The 23,527-nt window shown below is 39.8% G+C and overlaps 1 protein-coding gene across 2 annotated transcripts in view; it reads left to right on the top strand.

The window, feature by feature from the left end:
- Positions 1-1,121: 1,121 nt before the first annotated feature.
- Positions 1,122-23,527, top strand: part of LOC138788153 (carnitine O-palmitoyltransferase 1, liver isoform-like) — a 45,634-nt gene continuing 23,228 nt past the window's right edge. For both annotated transcript variants that reach the window (XM_069965756.1, XM_069965755.1), the window contains exons 1-8: positions 1,122-1,210; positions 8,745-8,898; positions 9,454-9,596; positions 11,131-11,302; positions 12,489-12,590; positions 15,575-15,712; positions 17,145-17,222; positions 19,949-20,056. In XM_069965756.1, coding sequence (XP_069821857.1) covers positions 8,758-8,898; positions 9,454-9,596; positions 11,131-11,302; positions 12,489-12,590; positions 15,575-15,712; positions 17,145-17,222; positions 19,949-20,056 — 882 coding nt within the window. In that variant the 5' untranslated portion in view covers positions 1,122-1,210; positions 8,745-8,757. The remainder of the gene's footprint in view (positions 1,211-8,744; positions 8,899-9,453; positions 9,597-11,130; positions 11,303-12,488; positions 12,591-15,574; positions 15,713-17,144; positions 17,223-19,948; positions 20,057-23,527) is intronic.

The raw sequence follows: 23,527 nt of genomic DNA, 5'->3' as shown, positions 1-23,527 counted from the left end.
CGCCAGGGACGCCATTGGTGTGTTCCCTGCACCCAGCCAGGCCGGTTGTCAGGGATGCCTTGGGCAGGGAGCCAATCACGTGCTCCAACAGCAGCATGGGCCGGGCATGCGGGTATCTTTCTAACAATAGTATACACATTACATAATACATATGCAATGTACCTAACATACCATATCAGATACCCTTAACATGGATTTACCCCACTGAATAGGGCCGATCTGTATTCAACTTAATGGCACACAGCTGTGAATCTATGAAAGAAATCTTTTGGCATCTCTCTCCGGTTTTGCAAACTTAAGGCCCTATTCCACAGAACTTTTTCTAACGATTTTCGTTCATAAAATCGTTCAAACGACCGCTCGTTAACGATATTCGTTCTGTGGAATGGCTGTAAACGAGCAAACGACAACAGCAAAATCGCCGTTGAGTCATTCACTATTTTTTTTCAACATGTCGAAAAAAAATCGTTAGTCTTTCAACAATAATTCGCTAATCTTTTTGTTGAATAAAAAATCTTTCAGTCATTCTTGAAATGTCTGACTACATTTCCCCACGTTTTAAACGACCATGTAACGATCACAAAAAAATCGTTACACTACAGATATCGTTCACGTTCCCACTCGTATTATGTGTTATCGTCGCTTAAAAAAAATCGTTAAGTGCTCGTTAACGAGCGGGTGAGTCTATGAACGATAATCGTTCCGTGAAATAGGGCTATAATGCTCTACATATCCTACTTGTTGTGTTCAAGGACAGAACACATTTTTATGTATACACAGTTAAGGAGGATTCCACCCTCCCCCCTGTTCTAAAAATCCATACTAGACTGAACCACTTCTGGCTTTGGCTAAAAAAAAACACAAAAGAAAACAACCAATCACAGCTCATTTCGAGAAACGAAAGTTGCATCCGTCTGCCTACACGCTGAATTTCATGTGAATTCATCGTCATGCCTTTTAAGCGCTCTCATTTCATACAGACATCTCCCATCTCATATGTGAGTTTGAATGAAATTCCTCCCCAGCTGCCAGGACGCCTCAGCCTGCGTAGTTTGTATCAGGAAACAATGCTCACTCCTCCCTCTAGTAGGAAGGGACTGGGTTGGGCTGGACAGGGTTGACTTTCCATTCTGTGTAGTGTTGCAGGGGAGAGAGGCTAGGGATTTGCAGAGCTCCAGGCTGCAGCTTGACAAGAGCTAAGCAAAGACAGGTAAATGTGATTCATTCTTTACATCATGTCACCTTCTGTTTATTTATCAGTGCATTACTATAGGTTTGCTCCAGCTAAGGCCCAATGTTTCTATTTAGAAATGTAACTTCATATAGTCAGCATGACACCCAGTGCACACAGGGATGACTTTGTACTCACTGATGTGGTGGTGTCACCCTTGAAGTGCAATGTACATTATCCACCATTCTGTTTGGATACTTACATGCTTATGATGCTTATGTTTACTTATATCATCTATTAGGCTGTGATATGTTGATGTTCCTTCCTTCTGCTATTACCCTATAATTAAGACGTCAGGTTGATGCATGTCTCTCTCATTCAGTATGATCTTCATAAATCTCACAATGACTCATAGCCATATAGTCTACGTACTAATATGTATACATTTGCATTGCCTGGGATTAAATATATAAGGCTTTTATATCTGTTGCATTTGTATTGAATGAGACTGGCCTTTATTTAGGCCTGCTTACCCGAAGCAATTGCTGTTTTATTAAGGGGTCTCTGTTATAGGAATATATATGCAAATATGTTTTTGGGGGTCTCTTTAATATATATATTTACAAATATGATTTTGATAACATAAAAAAATATTAAGAATAACCGATCAGGATATGTAAAATTGTAGAAATCCTAAATATTTTTGTATATATAACCGATATATTGTATTGCTTATTGTTCTGTAAATATTTGCACAGTGTGTTTATTATTTGCATAGTCTCGTATTATGTTGTAATAGAAACATGATAGCACTGGAAGGGGGATGTTTTATAGAGTAATGGGAAATCCTAGCATAGAGTAATCTTATGCAGAAAGCAGAGAATGTTCTGGTCATTGATCAGTAGTGTTCCTTCCAGAGCATTGGAGAGATCAGTCTCTCATAGCAGCATGCTCTGCAAAGCTGTGACCTTTTACCTACTTTTTGTGAAGCAGCAGTCATGTGGTTCCATAGCAGTTTTGGGGGTTGGGAATTATGACGTAGCCGGAGGGGGCGGGGATGGCTATAGGAATAGGTTATGCTGCTGGTTGTGTCCTTGACTGAAAAGGAAATTTGTATATATGTGTAGGGAAGGGTTGTGTGTATTAGGACAAGCAGATAGTCTCCAGATATGGAATGCATGCAATAGTCAGCAGCTCCTGGACATTGTGTCCTTTGGTTGGAGTTATGATCATGTATGTTTAGCTATCCAGGCTGGATTGCCTTCTTTGCAGTCTCTATAATAGTGCATATACTAATTATGACATTAAAGATGTGTTATTCGTGGATCCTGAGATACGGATAAGGATAAGACTGGACACGATGACATTTATACATGATCTTTCTGCTTTCTTCATTCACTGCGTAGATATCTGCACATAAGATACCCCTATGAATACAGAAAATGTGCTTAGATATAAAATAAGGTCCATTTAGAATGCAGATTAGGGAATATTACGCTAAAAGTACCCTGACTTACTGTACATTGGCTCTATATGAGAAAAAAAGGCATGTACATTAGGATACAGCACCGTTACGCACCCCTCCTTCAGGCTCACTGGATGGTGCAGACATACACCTAATATTGTCAGTTTCCTAGCAACACGATGTTATTACTCCTATAGCAACTTCCCAATATAGGTTTGTTATTAGGATAAACTCATCCTAATCGTTGGGGTTGTAAGGAATTTCATGCAATTTTTTAAAAATAAAAAATAGAAAAGGTTATAGACTATTGTGCCAGCAGAACAGAGGGCAGCTCCAAGGACCCACCACGTCACGGCATGTCCACAGTCCACTGATGTGTGAATGGGAAGTTTGACACTGAGTATTTGTGAATATGGCCTAAGGGAAAAGACTTGTTCTTGCTTATGAGATGTATCAAGATATCTGATTTAGGTAGTTCTTTTTTTTTTTCAATTTACACCTCACATTCAAACCTCAGATTCAGACAGGATGAATTTTCATATGCATAATGATCTCTGTGTCAGTGTTTATATCCAGGATACACTTCTTTTCCAGTCTAATCACTTCTCTGAGCTGGTACTGTAGATGCACAGGTGACATTAGGTGATGATCTTTGGGAGAAGACACTTCAGCAGTTGTCTCAACCACTGCAATAAAAATCTGCCTCCACCCAAGACCTCAATAAATCTCATTTATATATTTTAGTTATATAGCACCAACATTTTCTGCAGTGTACAGAGATTTCAGCAGTACTTATATCCAAAACATTCCAAATGACCATATGTCTTTGGACAAAAGGAGGAAACATAGGCGAACATAGGGAGAATATCCAAATCCATGCAGAATTTCCCTGCAATAAACCTGACCCCAGTGCCGCAGTAAACTCATTCTTACCTAATGACTGTTGACCCCAGGCTTTTCTGTGGCAGCCATTTTGTGACAATGACATCATCAAGAGGGAGGCGGGTCTAATCCCTGTTAGGCCAGCCTCTCTTTGTCAGATGACTCAGGTTACTCAGCTCTGATTGGCTGAGCAAGCTGTAAGCCATCTAACAGTTTTACAGAGTCAGTTAGACATCACAGGAGACAGAGTGCATCATGGGAAACCCCAAACCAGGAAGCGAAGAAAAAAATGAAGACACCAACTGGAGCTTCAGGTACCTGCAAACAGCGGGAAATTCAAACGGAGACAGAGTGCAACTTGAACATGCTCGAGTTGGATTGTTTGGCATTTGAATACCAAGAAAGAGGCTTTCTTCCTTTTGGTAGAGAGCTACAAACTGACTAGAGAAAGGCCCTGGTGCACCCCACCTGCTATTTACCGCATAGTAAACAGATGTCATCTGATGTGACACAGGGAGCCCTGATGCAAATACTACCTATGACCCCCTCAGTAGCTACACCTCAGACTAGACTAAAACATAAATCGGCACCAAATCCTTATTTCATAGGCACATGGCTATCAGCTCGTACAACTGTAGAAATAGGAAGAAATCTGTGCAGCCAAACTGGATGAACAGGATGCTCCATGTACTCCAAGTCATATAAGTCTCCTGTAAACAGAAATCTGACTGCATGCTAAACTAATAAAACTATTCCCAACAGTGTTGTCAGCTAATAGTAGTATCTGGTAGTAAGATAATTCACATCACTGGGGGGTTTTATTGGGTCCATTGGTATATAATGTTCTCCTTATCTGTGTATAGAGAGCAGCGCACCCATTCTTGGCTACAATTACTAGGACATGAATAACATTAGTTTGAAGTAAGTTGTAAAACAAAGCATTCTGGGTGTGACAACAGGTCCTTGGATGTTATCATCAAAAGAGCAGCTACATTATTCCCCCTGAGGGGTAACACAAACACTTGACTTGAGCAAGTTTATATCGTGTGTACACCGGGGGGAGTATATACGGTAAGCGATGTCACACAGAACTGTTATAGCTTTTTCAATGTTACCTTATGTATATTCTGAACCGGATTTTGTGTAAAGAAGATTTATAGAAGAAAAAAAAAACTTCCAAAATTCACACAATTATCCACAAAAAATGTCTGTAACTAGCTAAAAGGGGGGGGGGGAGGCTGACCCCTGTGTCCCTGTGATCTCAACAATGGAGATGCCAGTGCCACTTAAGAATGAAGTGCCAGGTTGCATACTGTATGTGTACCACTACAGTGTTCAGCTGTTTCCAGCAGCAATTGTGGAGAATAAATGGAGTGGCAGCATGTATGTAAAACCCACTGCACCATACTGATAGGAGACTGGGAATACCTCTTTTACAGGACAGACATGCATGAATCCTGTACAGTGGCATGCAGAATACCTGTCTGCCTATATGACAGACTGATAGATGTGATGGGTGTTGCTATATGGTCAATTCAAGACCGTTGCCTCTAGAAGGCAATACCTCTGTAAGGGTATGGTCACATGTACACTATATGATGAAGATTTGGGTCATTGGGGTGGACCCCTGTGGCTTCTCTATGGCCCACCAGCCTTAACTGATAGATTTCTGCCTATACCCCAACCGGGAGATCAATCAAGGCAGATGGGGAGAATACGCTGTGATGATTTGTGGTTTGGGCAGCATGAAAGTGATTACAGGTTACCCTTAAAGCCCTGAATTGTATATTAGTAAGATGTTCCATATTAGATTGGCCTCAACCCTTTCACTCCTTCGTCTTGACTGCAATTTTTATTTTTTCTTGAACTGTGCACTCAACATACAAAAAGACTCTGACTACCTCCATAACTGAGAGAGATTTAAAGGGGTCAACTGGGTTTTTTAGATTATTCGTTTATAATGCTTGAAATCATTGTCTTCTGTTAACCATGGTTACCTCCAAGGAAACCCATGCAGTCTTTATTGGTGTGCATCAAAGGAGCTTTACAGGCAAGGGCTTTGCTGCTTGTTCAATTGCCCCTAAATCTACCATTTATCGAATCTTCAAGAATGTCAAGTTGAGACGTTTAAATGCTGGGAAGAAGGCTTCAGGGTGCCTAAGAAGGTCAAACAAGTACCAGGACTATCTTCTAAGCAGGAGCCAGCTACTGGATTGGATCAAAGCTTGCTCAGGAATGGGAGCAGGTAGGTATAAGTTCTTCTGCATGCACAATGAGACAAAGGCTTTTGGCTGCAGGCCAGATGTCAAAAAGGACTTTCCAAAAGAAAAACATCAAGGACAGACTGACATTTTGTAGGAAATGCAGGTACTGGAGTATTATTTTCTCTGATGAAGCCTTACTCGGTCTGTTTGGGGCTTCTGGAATAAAAGATTTTCGGGAGAAGAAAATGTAATTGCTACCCTAAGTCTTGTGTCATGCCAACAGTAAAGCATCCTGAGAGCATTCATGTGTGGTTTGCCTCTTACACAAAGTAGTGGGCTCACTCAAAACACCATTATGAATAAAGAATGGCATCTAAACACCCTCCAAGAGCAACCTGAACAATGCTTTTTCCAGCATAATGGCACCAGGCAAAAGTGATAACTGTCCTGACAAATAAAAAAGTGACGTCTAGGATCCATGGTGAGGAAACTCCTCAGATCTAAATCTCATTGAGAATCTGTTGTCAAGTCTGAAAAGGTGGGTGAGTAAGCAAAAAACAACCCAGATAATATGATAACCTCAAAGGAATGATTAGGCAGAAGTGGGCGGCCATTAGTCGGGATTTGGCACTGAAGCTGATGGTATGCCAGGAAGAATTGTAGTCTTTATGCAAATACTCTATTTACAGTGTTTACCCTTTTTTACCTTTTGGTCACAATTGTAGTATGTGTTCTTCGCATACACATGACCAATCCCTTATTGGATTCTATACAATTTCTGTTGTGATGAGTTATGGAGCCCTGTGATGAGGGACTATGAGCAAATAAAACACCAAGTTGTACCAACCTAATTTGACTGCAGTTGAGTCTTTTTTATTTTTATGTATAAAAATAACCAGATGGCTTGTCTACACAAGCGTGTTCATTCTGGATTTTTAAGAAGTCAAGGGTGCCAAGTGACAGGTCTTGTTTCAGTGTCTTAGGTTTCAGCTGTTAGGAAGACTAGAAAAACAGATGTGTCCCTTATATTCCATTGTCTTTAAGAAACATGCTTAATATTTTCCACCCAGCTGCAAGAACACTCACATAACACTAAGTATTCATCTACAACCAGGTGAGCTACATTTATAAATCCTAATTGTACTATAATAACATCTGTATTACCATACAATGGATTATTTAGCAGGCCTTGTAATGCAGGACATACAACTAGAACTTGCACAGAAGTGTTAAGCTAGCTTTACCCTTTACAGGCACTATTCTTGTACTATAGACCCCTGCACAGTCATGGATGCAGGATACTTCCAAAGAGATATATTTTATCTTATCTTTAGAAAAGACTGTTCTTTTTGGAAGGCGATACATCCATAGATTATTATGTAGCGAACTAGAACAGAATAGGTCATCAATGTCTCATATCGGCATCGGCACCTACTGTATACACAGAGAACAGTGCCAGAAGTCCTGTACTTTGTACTGTCTATTGTATAGTGGTGGTGCGAGTTACTGCAGCTCTGCTCCCATTCAATTCAGTAGGAGCCAAGCTGCAGTTTCCTTACCCACCAACACCACCACAAAGTATACAGAAGAGGGCATCCAGTACCATTAGCTGAGTATGGATGGAGTGGCTCCTCAAAACAGCTGATCAGAGGAGGTTCAAGCTGTCGGCACCCTGGTAATCAGACAATGATGGCTTAACCTGTTGGATAGGCCATCAATATTATAAACACGTAAAACCCCTTCAAATTGTAAATGAAATGTAGTCCATCCCAAAATGAAATGACATCAGATAGTTTTATGAAAGTCTTATAATCATATTATTGACTATTTACAGAATGGAATAATATGAATAATAGTACTTGGATGGTGTAAATGGCCATCCAATTTATTCTATGTCACCCCTTTACCAAACCTTTAATCCAGGAGAATCTGTACAGCCAGTCTATTGGAAACTACAACTGCAGTATTAAACATTTGACGGATTTGTCAACCCCCCCCCCCGCCCCCATTGACTTATTACTGAGTCACTTTATTGGTTTAAAATTTGCTCCACCAGGTTCTTTCATGGTGTCTGTCATTTTAATGTGAAGAATTAGGCTGCATACTCCACTATTCTTTCTAATATGATGATATATATAATACTCTGCAATCCTGAACGGTGGAGCCTCCAACACAGATGTGAACCAAGTCTGGTATTCAGAATCTACAGAAGTTCTGTGGTCTTAGCACTTAGATATTTTTATCTCTTTCCGTATTTGGAAAGTTCTTTCTGTGGTTCTCAGAGAATTGCAGTTGACTAAATATAAGCCTTCTGTAATTCACTTTTTTTATTGTCTTTTCATATACTTTCTAGTTTAGGATAATCTCATAAATGGCAAAAGTTTCCATTCATATAACGATACCTGCATCAAACATCTAATATTGAGGAGGTTAATATACTTATTTTAGAAATGCATTAAAATACTTAAGGGCTTATGCCTCATTGTTATATCTTAATCCTATTAGAAGTTGGCAAGTTCAGTTGGTGCCTTAATCTCTAATGCAGAAATGTAATATCAGAGCGGGCACGTAGTTGTACAGACAAATCCATCTTACAGCAGAATGCAGTGGAAAACTAAAAATCCAGGGCAGACAGGGGTGTGTGTAACATAATAAGGGACTGATACTTACCCATCTCTGTGCCCCTGCAGCCCAGCACCAGCACCCAGCTTTAGGACCCCCCTACTCTTGAAAACAATGGCTGATAATCTGGCACTGTAGTATTTCAGAGCTGTTTGTGGGTACTGTTATAGGTTGGCTTGGCATCTCATGATGCATTATTGAGACATATAGATGTCATGGAGGAGGTTTCTCGCTTAGGACAACCTGGTAGTAACTTTGGTGGATTCATTCTTTTATTGCACTACATGGATGTCAATTAATTTAATAGCTGTAATATAATTCTATGGTTCTCATATAACAGTCACTGCCAGTCCAAAGAAACTATTTATTATGATCAATATGTTATATTTTATGTTCTTAGGGGCCTATTAAAAATGGCAGAAGCTCACCAGGCTGTAGCATTCCAGTTTACAGTAACCCCCGATGGAATCGACCTAAGATTAAGCCATGAAGCTCTGCGACAGATCTATCTCTCTGGCCTCCACTCCTGGAAGAAGAAGTTCATCAGATTTAAGGTAACACAAGCAATTATTCAATTTTGACTCCTGCTTATCCCAGTTCCTGGTCTGGACCAGGAACTGGAGCGGGTGACAGTGGACCCCAACACTGGAGCTGGGGAGATAAGTGTGTGTTATGTTTAGCCACCTCCTCCCTGGCTGTTTTTTTTTAAAAAAAAGTCAGACCCCGGACTTCTCCTTTAATAGTCATAAAGACAATATAAGGGGTGCTTTTAAGTAAGTAGTACTAAGTAGCACTCTGTTAAAATGAAAAGAAGATACTGAATGGGAACCTGTCTGAACCTCCAGTCATTGGGTGGTCCTCGGCAGCTTTGCCTCACCCCATCAGCCTTAATTGGTGAATCTTTCCCTATAGCCAACCATGGGGACATCTATGAATCAAGGCTGGTGGGGTGGAGATAAGCTGACAAGGACCACCCTGATTACTCATGGTTTAGGCTACATAAAAATGATGCCTGATGCCTAGAAAGCTGAAAAGTACTGTACTCATCTTTTCATATTTTTTATTGTTTAATTCTCTTTATTTTTTGCGTTTTCACGTTTTTGTGACAGAATGGCATCCTCACAGGCGTCTTTCCATCAAGCCCCTCCAGCTGGTTAGTCGTAGTGGTGGGTGTCACCTCAACATCAATGTACACCAAGGTGGATCCATCATTTGGTTTGATAGAAAAAATAAACAATGTGCTCGCTACTACGTAAGTTGTTCGCGTTTTTCTTTCTCTTTACATGTTATAGAAATTGTACAAGGTATTTTATACAGTATATGAATGTTCTGTGCAAGCATTATTGTGTGAGGTTGTTAACCAGCCATCTTTTTTAACAACGCTATTTTTCTGTCGATTCACTTTCTGCTGCAACTGTATTATACCTGGTAGTTTGTGGATCAGTGTGTTAGTACACTTATACTGTTTTTTGCAGTATCTGGCCCTAGGTTCAAATCTGACTGACACAACATGTATGGAGTTTTTGTTTGCTCTTGATATTTGTATTAGTTTTCTCCAGATTCTAAGTTTCTCTCACACAATCCAAAAGTCATACTATTCGGTTAAATTGCCCCTTATAAAATTGTTCTGTGTTTTTTTAAAATAGGGAAATTATATTGTAATGCTTACTGGGTGCAGGAAGCGATATAAGTCATATATTCATTTCATATATCTTGTACAGGCAGAAAATTGGAAGTTACTGCCCATTGTATGTACATACAAAAATTGCTAGGTATTGCTGGGTAATTCTGGGTGTTTTCTATAGAGGTTGCCTTTGCTGTGCTGTTAAATGCCATTTAGTTTCTAAACCAGCAATGTGCACTTTACTAATACAAGTAGAGGTAACAATGGTTTATGATGAGACGGGGCTTTCTTTCTTCATTATTACATTGTTTGTCCTAAGAACATTGACTTTTTCTAAACCTCTGGGTTCTGTAGAGTAAGGGTCCTATTACACGGCCCGCTGTACGGACATTGTTGTATTTACCTTACCATGTTCCCTGGTGTCCTCAGACCTTCCCGAGTTTTTGCAGCTGCAGCTCTGCCTTCTGTTCCGGTCTCTGCACTTACCAGCCGCTCCGTGGCCTGTCAGTGCGGAGACTGGACCAGAAGGGAACAGAAGGCAGGACTGCAGCTGCAGAGACCAGGGAAGGCCCGAGGACACCAGGGAACAGTAAGTAAATACTCAAATAATTAGAACTGGACCTAAAGATTTAGCCAATTGTCAGTCTGTGTAATAGGGCCTAAGACAATAAAACATTTAGAGAGAATGCTAAAAGGTAGGAAATACAGGTATGTAGAAATATCCATAGTGGTTAAACCAGTAGACAGGTAGTGGATTCCTTGTCCAGTGTAACATCTTCCCCAACAGCCAGTTGGTTTGTTACCAAATGCCACATTTTGCTTACTGCCATAAATCCATATTATGATTGCACAATACCAAGCTATCTTTACCAAGGCCAATATAAATTGTACTGTTAAATTGACGACCCTACCTTCAATTTCTTTCATTTAGAATCAATTTTAATTCTGAATTAACAGTATTATAAAGATTCTATGAAAAAAATATAGGGCTCGCTTGAAAAGTAGTTTTATTATATACTATATTGTTCCCAGTAAATTTTCACATAGGTGTGTGCTGGAAACAATTTCTGAAATGTTGGTTAAGGAATAAAAAATGTTTTACTCTCTATACTGCATGGTCATGTTTAACTTCAAGTATGTGACTTTGTTCTTCATTGAACAGTGGTTATATGTCCAGCCAGACCCAGCACATTGTCAGCAGTGCTATCTTTGGCACAGGCCTGTGGGTGGCCCTGATCGCAACAATGCGATATTCTCTAAAGAAGCTTCTGTCATATCATGAATGGATGTTTGAGGAACATGGAAAACTATCTAAGTCTACAAGGTTATGGATGGTGAGTATCCTTTGACTTTAGAGATCATAATTCATCATTCTTGTGGATAGATTGTATGGAGATTATGCAGCAAAGGTGTAGAGGCGCCACCATACAGTGAACGCATGGCATTTCTTAGGAAGAAATTTCAATGAGACATTTGAAGATCATAGGAACCTCACAAAAAAACTGACTAGGTGAGCAAAAAAGATGATTGTATTAGGCACGTGCCTCCATTGACTTCAATTGTGAGGTGGCTGTGCTAGAATTGGTATCACTCACAAGAGAACAGCTGGACTGAGACCATAAGGTTTATGACATTGTAAATAGTGCTACACCTCAAACTTCCAGTTTTCTGTCCTACTTTGTTTGGGATAATGCATTGTCAGGTTTATGGTAATTTCCATGCTTTTTTTATTCATGGAGAATTGCCAATGATCTCCTCCATAAGAGTCAGTCTGAAGGTTTATACAAAATATAATATTTGAATGCTTCTAGGTCAGACTTGGAATTGGTTATTCCCCTATTTGACTTGTAAATCTGAGCTATGAGACAGGTAAAGTAGCTGAACACATTCGTGTATAATTTAAAAACAAACTGGACAGAATGAGAAAAAATATACTATGAAAAAATGTCCCAAAACAACATGACCCTCTAATGGCCGTATTAGATGGCCCGAATCTTCTAGATTGGCGCTCGCTTATGGAGCCTATTACATAGCTTGATAATTATGCGGCCAGGGCTGCACAGACATGGCTAGCGATGTCCGTGCAGCCCCTTCCTTTAATCAGCTGTCATTCCTGCATTTCTTATTACATAGAGAGACACACGACCAATAGGCAATTTTCTTTTTATGTAAGCCAAAGAACAAGTTTTTTTTTTGCATCTGTCCCTGTGAAATACTGCTATGGAAAGTTGTTAAAAATTGGATTTCTACGTTATATTTCTTTTTGGATGGCATAACTAATGTAGTTTAGGAATTAATGTGTTAAGTTAGATGAACAGAGAAAAAAAAACTAAGTAGATGTACAGTTGTAGGAGCTCTCATTCCTCCCCTCTGCTGTACAGATGGAGTCCCAATCAATCATTGTAAATAGCCCTTGTCTATAAAATCTGAGACGACTACTGGTGAGAGTTGACAGCCTGCTACTCGAGGAATCTTGATTTGTGTGTCGGAGTTAATGAGTTTGTGTACTTTGGTTTCCAGGCGATGGTGAAATTGTTCTCTGGCCGAAAGCCTATGCTTTACAGTTTCCAAACTTCTCTTCCTCATCTACCTGTGCCAGCTGTTAAAGACACAGTCAGAAGGGTAAGTTTTTGTATTGATCCCAATAAAAAAAAGTTCTTATGTTATGAAAGTATTAATCCTATTGTAGTGCATTTACTCCCAACAAAAAGTCACATGTTAAACAGTAGGGCTGCTTACTTTACAGTATTGGCTCTAGGGAGCCCTGGAAAACATGGTTACTAGATATCCATGTTTTCCAGGCAGCCTTGGTGCTGCATCCAACTTCTTCAACCACTAGTAATCAAATGCTGGATGCTTAAGTTTGGCCATACCCAACCGAGCTTGAAGTTCGCTCATCTCTAATGACCATAGTGTATAAAGTGCACATGTCCTATTAATTAAAATTGGACTTGTGCAATATGCTTTCTAGATGGCATACAGAGATCTATACTAGGGGTGTCTGTTCACATGCTCAGGTTTTTAATTGCAATTATTAAATACAAAGTTCTGAACATCTTATAAAGGTAAGGGCCGTATTACATGGCCCAAAATTGAGAAGGAAGCAAGCGATGACCTGTGAGCTGAGCACTTGCTTCCTCCTCATTCCCCACTCGCTGTCTGTGCTATTACACAAGGAAGCTGCTGCCCGGACGATCCTTAGATCATCTAAGTGGCTCATTGAAGAGAGCGGTGGTCTGCTGTACCCGCTCCTATTACATGGAACAATGTGCAACAGAACGTTGCTATCATTATTTTTTTTTTTAGAACACAACGATCAGCCGACATTGTGCATGTTGGCTGATCGTTGCCTTTTAAAATGACCTATTACACCAAACAATTATCGTCCGGAATGACCGGTAATCAGCAAAGTTCAGCTGATAATCGTTTGGTGTAATAGGACCCTAAGTCTAAGAAGTCTCCTCTTCCCAAATCGTCTCCTGACATGTTAAAAATTATTAAAGGGAACCTGTCACCCCCCCCGTGCCGGGGAGAAGGCCGCCTTACCCCATCTCGCCAAGTCCCGCTCCCGAAGCCTGTCCTGGAATGGAGATATCCTTGCCGGAAGCTCGGCGTGCGCTGCATAGATGAGTCCGACGCCCATAGAGAATGAATGGAGCCGTCATTTTCTATGGCCGCCGGACTCATCTCAGCAGCGCACCGGGCTTCCGACAAGGATATCTCCGTCCAGGGAAAGGCTTCAGGAGCGAGACTTGGCGAGATGGGGTAAGTATCCGGGGCTCTAGCGGGGTGTCGGGCGGTCTTCACCCCGGCATGGGGGGGTGACCGGTTCCCTTTAAGCTGGCCAAATACTGTTTTTTTTATCTCTAGATAAAGGTCAGCATGAATTCTCAGTATACATACATAGTCAATCAACCACAGCACATAACAAATGTTACATGCCAAAAAAGCATATTGTAAACAAAACCTAAAAAGGGTCATTTGTTGTCATTTTATGTGCTCTTTTAGGAATGCGGGGAGAGCCAGAAAGGTTTGTAATGTTTATACAGTGCTCAAAATAATCCCCACTATCTCTAACACGCTGGGTTATTATGTCTTGTCTTCAAAGGAGTGTGACGTTTTTAGTATTGGCTTGAGGCTTCTTGGCAGATTTTTTGCGAAGTATACTTTGATCCACTGTTTCCATTTTATATATATATATATATATATATATATATATATATATATATATATATCCATCCTCTGGGCTATTTTATACTTACAATGCAGTATATATAGATTTTTTTCTATACATAGCCGAGGCCAGGTATATGCTGGAACCTGGGTGATGGCTACCATGTTACCATAACCCTTATATGTACATTACCCTTGGCATGACATAAGCCTCCCAGACTTGCCTGGTGGCAGCCATCAAAATATACCTCCTCTGCAGTGAGAGCAACCTTATATGTAAGCTATTATATGCACCTTGTACTGAGAAGCCCCAATGATCTTATCTCCCCTTAAAGAAACATAAACTATGTCTTACAAAAGTAAGTCTTATCTAAACTTGAGTAAACATGAGTGAAACTGTGATGCTCTCCTTTAGTTGTATAATTAGCTATGTAAGATGCAATAATTTTGATGCAGCATTGATGTGCATGTCATAAGGTTTTACTTTTGCTTTTTTTACACTAATATTCAGAAAATAGTTTTGTTTGCTGCTTTTTGTGAAGGCTATATATCATTACTGTATTACAATGCTTCCTCTATTCCGAGGGGTAACAGACAACTATGGAATAGGACACCACAATGACCACCCTTAGCAGAGGGCTCAAAACTGCTGCTCCATTCTGGGGGGAGATTTGGGTCCCTGTTTTCAAGACTGGGGGGGTTCTGCAGTCTGACTCCTGTGGATAGGGCATAAGTCTTAATGGTGGGATAGTAGTCCAGCTAGTTGTTCTACACTATAATAGCTGCTCTGCCTACTACCTTGGTTATACCCATGCTTCTATATTAGATATGTGTTTTCATGGTATTGCAGGCAAAGCTACCATGTTATCACCATGTTTTTTAAAATAGCAACGTCCTCTGCGCTACTTATTTTGTATAGTATTTTTTCAAAAGGCATATAACTCGGGGTGCAGTTACATTATGATGGTGCTTTCTGAAGATATGTTTAAACATGTCAAATTCTGTGCAGGGACATGCTCATATACATGCAAAAAAAAAAAATTACAAGAAAGTAGTCAATAACTGACTACATTGGGACCATAGTAAATGAGGTCTGTGCCAATTTTAGCTTAGATATGTTGAGTTCCAATATATCTATGCCCCGGAAGACACAATTATAGTGTGGAGGCATCACTGTTTGCCCCCTTTGAATATCTTGCTTTGGCAGCATGTGATTGGACCAGTATTGTCTTTGGCCTTCTGCCAAAGCTATGTGGCAGGACAGCTTACCGTTTTGTTATGGCCTTTATTGCATTGGACTCATTCAGCTGATGGTCACAGGTATAGAACCAATGTTGCCACTTTGACGTAATTCGAAGACAATTGAATGTCTCTGGGGTCAGGCGGGATAAAAATAATGAAAATATTTTAACTATCATCTTTCCTCTCTCTAGTACCTTGAGTCTGTGAAACCGCTGATGGATGAGGAACAGTTTCAGAGAATGGAAGGTCTTGCCAGCGATTTTGCCGTCAGCCTAGGACCAAGACTTCAGTGGTACTTGAAACTGAAATCGTGGTGGGCTACAAACTACGTAAGGGTCATGTTTAAATTACCTTAATACACACTTCCATACAATCCAGGCTTGTATAGGAATATCATTCAAACTGGACTGCAAGAGGGGCTGGAAATATCCTACATTATGGGATTGGGGAATAAAACTGGATTTACAACTTTGCTTAATGTAGGGTCATATTAGTTAGCTCTGTTTTTGTAGATGTCTACTAGTGATGTCTGAACCGAACACTCATCTCTAATGTCTATTGTAAAAATGTTCCACAAACAGAGCCATGCCGAAGGACCCCAGACACAAACAATGGCCAATTTCTAGGAAATTTACAGAAATGTACCCTGCTCTTAGGGTTGGCCATTGGGCCCTGACTCCGGCTGGCTTCCGTGCCCCAAGCCCCCCCTTTCCCCCAGGGTTACTTCACAATACTTAGTTTGCAATAATTGTTAGAAGTGAAATATAATGCAATTCAAGGCTTTATTACTTGATGTTGGCACGAACACAAGCAGGTGCGCCTTATAAAGACATCTTCATTTCTGTAATGAGTAAATTATCAAGAATGAGTTTGTCCATTACATTATTGCTTCTGGTTGCACAAACACAGCTTGTGTGGGTTGAAAAAAATGACGGTTTTGTGATTTCCTCCAAAACACTGTTCCCATTGTATCAGTGCTGCCTATGTTTAGCTGAACTGCTGTGAAGTTTCTGGAAGTGTAACATCAATTATTCTGGAATCCAAGACTTTTAGGGTGATGTCACATGCAGCAGATTTGCTGCAAATACTTATCCCAATGAACTATCCCAATGACAGAGATAAAAGGAAGTGGTTTTCAGTGTCAGAAATCCAGCTATCCTGGTTATTGATCTGATCATCAGGGGTGTCAGCTGTTAGACCTACTGTATGGTGATCCATTGGTCACCAAAAAGGCCGATGTGATAGTGGGTGCCCCATATTGGCTATTTATACACTGTTGGCCTAGGAAGGAAGTTGGGAATCTACCCAAATTGATGTGGAACAAACAAGAAACCCATGGGCGAACAGGTTTGCGACAGCATGAACTCAACTTTGATACTTATTCTTCCCTCTGTATATACGAAGGGCCTCTTACCTGTACATATAACTAACTTGCTGCAATGTTGTGAACCATTATTTAAAATAATTGCTAGAACTGACAGTATTGGTAATGATATAGTGCATGTAATAATAATAATATTTTTTATTTATATAGCCCCAACAGATTCTGCAGCACTTTACAATTCTAGGGATACATACTGTACATAGACATTACAGAGATATACATATAATTATCCGTACATGAGGAGTGAGGGCCCTGCTCGCATGCATGAGCTTACAGACTTACAGACATGTTTAGAATGTCTGATCCAATGTGGCTAAAGTGAAATAGAGGGCTAGCATTCAGTGAGTTGTTTAACTCTACTAACTTTGTGTTTCCAGGTCAGTGACTGGTGGGAAGAATACATCTACCTCAGAGGCCGGGGACCAATCATGGTCAACAGTAATTACTATGCAATGGTAAGTCTACTATAGTGGCTACTATAGAATGGGAAAAGTAAAAAAATTCTATAAATGTTCATTTATAATTGATTACCAATGCAGTCCAATTTGTGGGCATCATGTTATAGAGCAAGAGAGAATGAGAAGATCAGCCTAGGGTTGTTAGAAAAAGTCTAGTGTCATTGGTTATTTATTCATTTAAATCAACCTTCATAGTATTAGGCTGGATTCACACACTGTAAAAATGAAATTATAAAAAGCTGTAAAATAGATACAAAACACAGCCATTTTTCTGTATTCTATTAAAGTCTATGAAAAAGGGACCAAATAAATCCAACATAAAAAATTTTGGCTGTTTTTTTATTTATTTTTTATATATATAATGTGTGTGCTTATGGACAGTTTTCCGTAGACTAAAAAAACAAAAACAGTTTTATACCTATTTTATAACAGCCCTGAATTGGAAGAATAAATTGACTGTATTGTAGTTGTATCCCCCTGCTCTATAACATGCTACCTGCAGATAGGACTGCTTTTTCAATGTGTTACTACTTATCTAGGGATCTATTCCTAGGTTTATACCGCCCAATCTGAGGCTGGCATAAACCCAGTGCTATCTCACTACCTTCAGTGCCATAATTTTTGTGAAAAGTTGATATGCTAGAACTATGCATTGGGGGAACGCTCTGTAGTTGTCACTCAGGACCACCCACTTGCCACAGCTTCCTGCCTATGCATAGTATTGCTAGAAAGCTGAGGGTGCGTGGTTAGAACATAGCTCATGCACATTTCTCAACTAATAACATTTACAGGCTAATAAGACTCATTTTTACAAAAGCTATGGCACTGACAAACTACAACATTCAGGGTCTGTCACCCACTTTACACGGCCCGGTCCAACACAGATTCCCTGGTTATATTGGCCTAGACTACTATAGTTGGTTGGCAGGGTGGGGTTGATTTGTGTTTCAGTTCTAAGGCCATGTTTACATGGTGTAAGACGGCAGGTGTGAGAGAAGATCTTCCTGGCTGATACTGCAGTACTGGCCGGATGCTCTTTACTGCAAGTAAATTCGGATGCAGGTGCATCCATGCGGGCCCGCATCCGAATTCGCTGCTGCACTCAATTGTGTGAACTGACATGTCAGTTTCTTGCGGCACCACTAGGAATACCGGCCAGAATGTATACCATGTGTATGCACTCCGACCAGGATTTCATAGAGGGCAACACTACGTGAGCTACTATACGTAGTAAATAAGACCGTTGTAAATAAGCTTACGTAGTGTGAACATAGCCTAATAAAGTAAGGGACAGGTTCCTGTGCAAGGCCAGTGATGACTACACTTCCCTTGTGGAACAGTATGCAAACAACTTACTTTCTGAACAATTTGCTTTCCCATCTCGATTGTTGACTTCCAGTTAATTTGCAAATATGATTAATTTATGACTTACTTATAAGCCGTCTTATCTCCTTGTCTGTACTGTTACTAGAAGGATGTGATAAAACTTTTCCAATGAAGCGACCAAAGTTCAATACAACAGTACACAGTTGGAACATAGTGTAGCTGGGAGTATTTTATGACTGTAAATTTGCACACCCTTCACCATTTCTCTGTTTCATCAGGTATATATGTTATATAGTGAAATTAGGGTCTTATTCTTTTACAAGATCAAGTTGATTCTGATGGTTATCATGTGTCGGTAACCATTTATACAGGGTTCGGCCCTAACATTACTGTCTGATATATTGAACCTTGAAGATCCTAAAATTAAAATGTTTTTTACTTAGTTTAAGATATCATTTTTATCAGTTTACAGTAAGGAACTTGAGTTAGTAGAAGGAGATTCACCCATAGCGAGAGGAATGTGCGATGACAAAGACTTCATTCACTCTGGAGGACCCGGTACTTTCATGCATTACACACAAAGAATATTTATTTGAATGGGTTCTGTAATGACATAACTCCCCTGTGATGGCGCTGCAGGGAGATTGAGCACTTGCTGCAAGTTTTCAGTGACCTACATACTATCCTATATACATAGTTACCTTTTTGATTCATCAGCAGAATTCCCACATAGTTGATCCTTGCCATTTCCAAGTCACTCATGTTAATAAACCTGTACAGGATCATGCAGTGCACAAGTGAAACCTGCCATGTAGCAGAGACTGCCTGCCACTATCATGTAATGTCAGGTTATTGTCTGTCTTGTAAAAGAAAGGACAGCGGAATAAGGATCACTAGAAGGAAGGGACCAAAGTGTGCAGCTGAGTTTCTGTTCGATTCTCCTCAAAAAGCTGAGACTTGGGCGTGAAAGTACCCAGTATCACTGGGTTTATTCAGTGAAAAAAAAATTCTTTCAAATCAACTGGTGCCAGAAAGTTATATAGATTAATAATTTACTTCTATTTAAAATTCTCAAGTCTTCCCATACTTATCAGCGGCTGTATGTCCTGCAGGAAATGTTTTCTTTTCGGTCCTCTGCTGACATCTCTGGCCGAGACAGGAACTGTCCAGAGCAGGAAAAGTTTTCTGTGGGGATTTGCTTCTGCTCTGGACAGTTCCAGTTGATTTGAAAGAAAAAGATTTTCTCAGAATAACTCCTTTAAGCAGTTCTGCCTTTAGCAAAGCTTTGCAGTGCAGCCTATCCTAACATTGGTGTCCTATGATTCTGATGCACTCCCCTAATGTTTGTATTTTGTAGCGTCTGATAACTACGTTATCCTGTTTTCTTTACCTCTCAGGATTACCTTTATGTGTTGCCAACCACAATACAAGCTGCTCGAGCTGGAAACGCAATCCACGCACTTCTGCTCTACCGGAGAAAACTGGACAGGGAGGAAATTAAACCGGTACGTTTTGTTTTATAGCAGCGGGGTGACTGGCTTTGTTTTAACTTATTAAGAAAACATTTCTCCATGTTACTATAATAATACTGGGAAACATAGCTTAGATAAGGTATTAAGCAACCTGGGAAATTATTCTATCCTTTATATTAGTAGTTACCAGCCTGTGGCTATAAGCTGCTGCAGAACGACCACTCCCAGCAAGCTGGGACATAGTAGCTAAGATTACACAATATGTAACTCTACCTGGACACAGCTATGGAAGCCAAATTAAAGTGATTATCCATAGTATAGTTTATATTAACATTTTTCATGCATAAACATTTTAGGGCCCTCTTAAAGTGACTTTGTTTTGAGGCAGGATGGTATAGGGAACAAGATGATGTACTCCGAGATACATATGTATCAGGGATCAAAGAAAATCCTGTAACGCCATCTTCCCACCCACAGTTATGGACAGGTCTTCTTATGTACAAAGATTGTTGTCAATCACACAGTTAGGGTAGGGAAGTAAGACTCACAGGCTTTCCCTTTCAGCATTTAAAGGGGAACAAAAATACTTTCTTTCAAATCAACTAGTTTTAGAAAGTTATGTAGATTTGTAATTTACTTCTATTTAAAAAATCTCATGCCTTTCAGTTCTTATCAGCTGCTGTATGTCCTGCAGGAAGTGGAGTTTTCTTTCCAGTCAAACACAGTGCTCTCTGCTGCCATTTCTGTCCATGACAGGAACTGTCCAGAGCAGGAGATGTTTTCTATGGGGATTTGCTACTGCCCTGAACAGTTCCTGACATGGACAGAGATGGCAGCAGAGAGCACCGTGTCAGACTGGAAAGAAAACTCCACCTACTGCAGGACATACAGCAGCTGATAAGAACTGGAAAAGTTCAGGTTTTTAAATAGAAGTAAATTACAAATCTATATAACTTTATGACACCAGTTCATTTGAAAGAAAAGAAAATAGCCGGAGTACCTCTTTAATGGGAACCCATAATCACTTTCATGCTGCCTGAACTGTAAGTCATCTGGATGGTCCCTGGTGGCTTCTGACTGTCCTACCAGCCTGACAAATCTGTTCATATGCCCAAACAGAGAGCTCTATTAATCAAGGCCGGTGGGGCAGGGAGAAGCTGTCTAATCCAATGGCCCATGGTTCTGGCATCAAGAAAGTTAATTAAAGGGAACCTGTTGCAGTTAATACATATATTTTAGTAATGAACAAACCTCATCCTCGTTTGAACCCAAGCGTGCGCCATTTGATTACTGGTGGCTGAGGAAGTGTTGGATGCAGCCCTAAGGAGTCCTGGAAAAGATACAGTCCATGGCTTCTTTAGCCACCGATAATCAAATGCCTCTTTTTAGGGTTCGGACTAACCCCAGTGTGCTCGATGTTCGTTCATCTCTAATATACTTCGATATATTGTATGGTCGGGAAAGTCAGAATAACTTGTTATACATTGATCCTAATCTATGCACATTCTAGGTTACGAGTCCAGGGGGCAGTCCTAATCTGTGATTGACAGGCTTCCCTGTATTAGTTTACATACTATGATAGCTTTCATTCACTGATTTAAACCTCCCACTGGACTTAAACTTAAAAAGAGCAAAGGTTTAGATCAGAAAATACTGCATAAAGGTTTCCTTTAACTTTTTGCATAAAAATGCTATATATTCTCAAGCTTTACATCTTTTTAAGAAATACTCGATTCTAGACCCTTTGCTCCATGTTGATATTACTTGTAATTCACTTGTATTAAACAACATAATAGATTCTGTTGTATAAGAGAAATCCCCAGGAGCTACACAATATGGTTCATCAATATTTTATAACCTGTCAGTTTATTCATGAGATGTTTATATAACAGGTGCTGTAAGCACACACTATATATATACACAAGCAGCATTAATCTATTACAGCTCCCCAACCCATACACCACACTGTCTTAAACTTAGGGCTCAAGCTACATATTGTAATCAGGAGTGTATTAGATAATAGGAGCACATTTAGCACTTGGCTATAGAGAGACCTCCACTAAGGCAGTAGGTGTTATACTATGTATTCTGATTTTGGTTATTACAATGATTATTGTGTGTAAATGATGGTTATTCATTTAAATGTTATCTGGGCTTTTATATATAAAGTTATTTGACCTTTTAGCATACATAAATGTTTAAAGGAAACCTGTTACTAGGCCTATGTTGCCTTAAATGAGGGTAGCATAAACTAGTGACACAAATGCTGGACAGATCGCTGTATTAATTACATCATTTTGTTCAGCCGTTCTCCTAATATGCAGGAGAATGGGATTCCTGCCACACCCCTCCACCCACCCTCCAGCTGCTGATTGACAGGTGACTGCCTATACAAAGCTTGGATAGATAACTGCCAATTAGCATCTGGTGGGCGGATTTTTGTGCTTCTCATCAATATTGAGGACCATCAATGGAAAGGACTACTTATTGTCCATGTTATTCAGGAAGATATCTCTGAATCAGCTGCACAGAACAATGTAAGTGATATATCATTCTGTTCAGCTTCTCTGTCACTAGTTTATGCTACTCTTAGATAGGACACCATAAACCTACTGACAGAGCCTCTTTAAATTTCTTTGGTGTATATGCTAGGAAATTCTCCCAATCTACACCAAATGTATCCATCTATCTGATTTATAATGTAATGGCAAATAACCAAGTTATGATCTGTGGGGGTCTGACCTTTGGGACTCCCACAGATCCAGAGAATGAAGGGGCTGCAGTGCTACTGTAGCATTATGGTTCCCTCTGAGTTTTACCCCTACATGGTGACACCACCTGGCTATACAGGGAACTGCAGCAAAGCTCCATTCTGTCAGGCTGTAATTTCCTGCAATCAAAGCTGAAAGGGGTTATCAAGTGGAAAAATTCATTTAAATCAACTGCTTTCAGAAAGTTATATAGATTTGTAATTTACTTCTATTTAAAAATCTCAAGTCGTGCCATACTTATCAGCTGCTGTATGTCCTGCAGGAAATGTTGTTTTCTTTTCAGTCTGACAGTGTTCTCTGCTGCCACCTCTGTCCGAGACAGGAACTGTTCAGAGCAGGAGAGGTTTTCTGGTTCAATGTTTTTATTAGGTTTTTTAAGAACATATTACAAAAGAGAAAATCTATAAGCACTGACTTTAGTGCCAACAGTAAAGTTAACATGTTTGTACAACAAGCTAACATATGGGTTAACAAAGAATATAGAAACAACAGTAATAACATTCGGTATATTATATAGATATAAAATTGTGGTACCATACATTCAGCATGGTAGAATTACATTAGGTGTAGCACCTCCTAAACAAATTGGTGTAAAGTATACTGGTTTGTCAGTAAAGATAAAGGTGAAAAGCGAGAAATAATATATTATAATATAATGTAAATGTCCTCAAAGCCCATATGTGAACTGCTCATTGTGCGTGTGTACAGTATGATGATTCCATCCATAAACCCC

The sequence above is a fragment of the Dendropsophus ebraccatus genome, chromosome 4 (genome assembly GCF_027789765.1).
Source record: "Dendropsophus ebraccatus isolate aDenEbr1 chromosome 4, aDenEbr1.pat, whole genome shotgun sequence".
NCBI lineage: Eukaryota > Metazoa > Chordata > Amphibia > Anura > Hylidae > Dendropsophus > Dendropsophus ebraccatus.
This window is presented reverse-complemented; position numbering and strand designations above follow the sequence as displayed.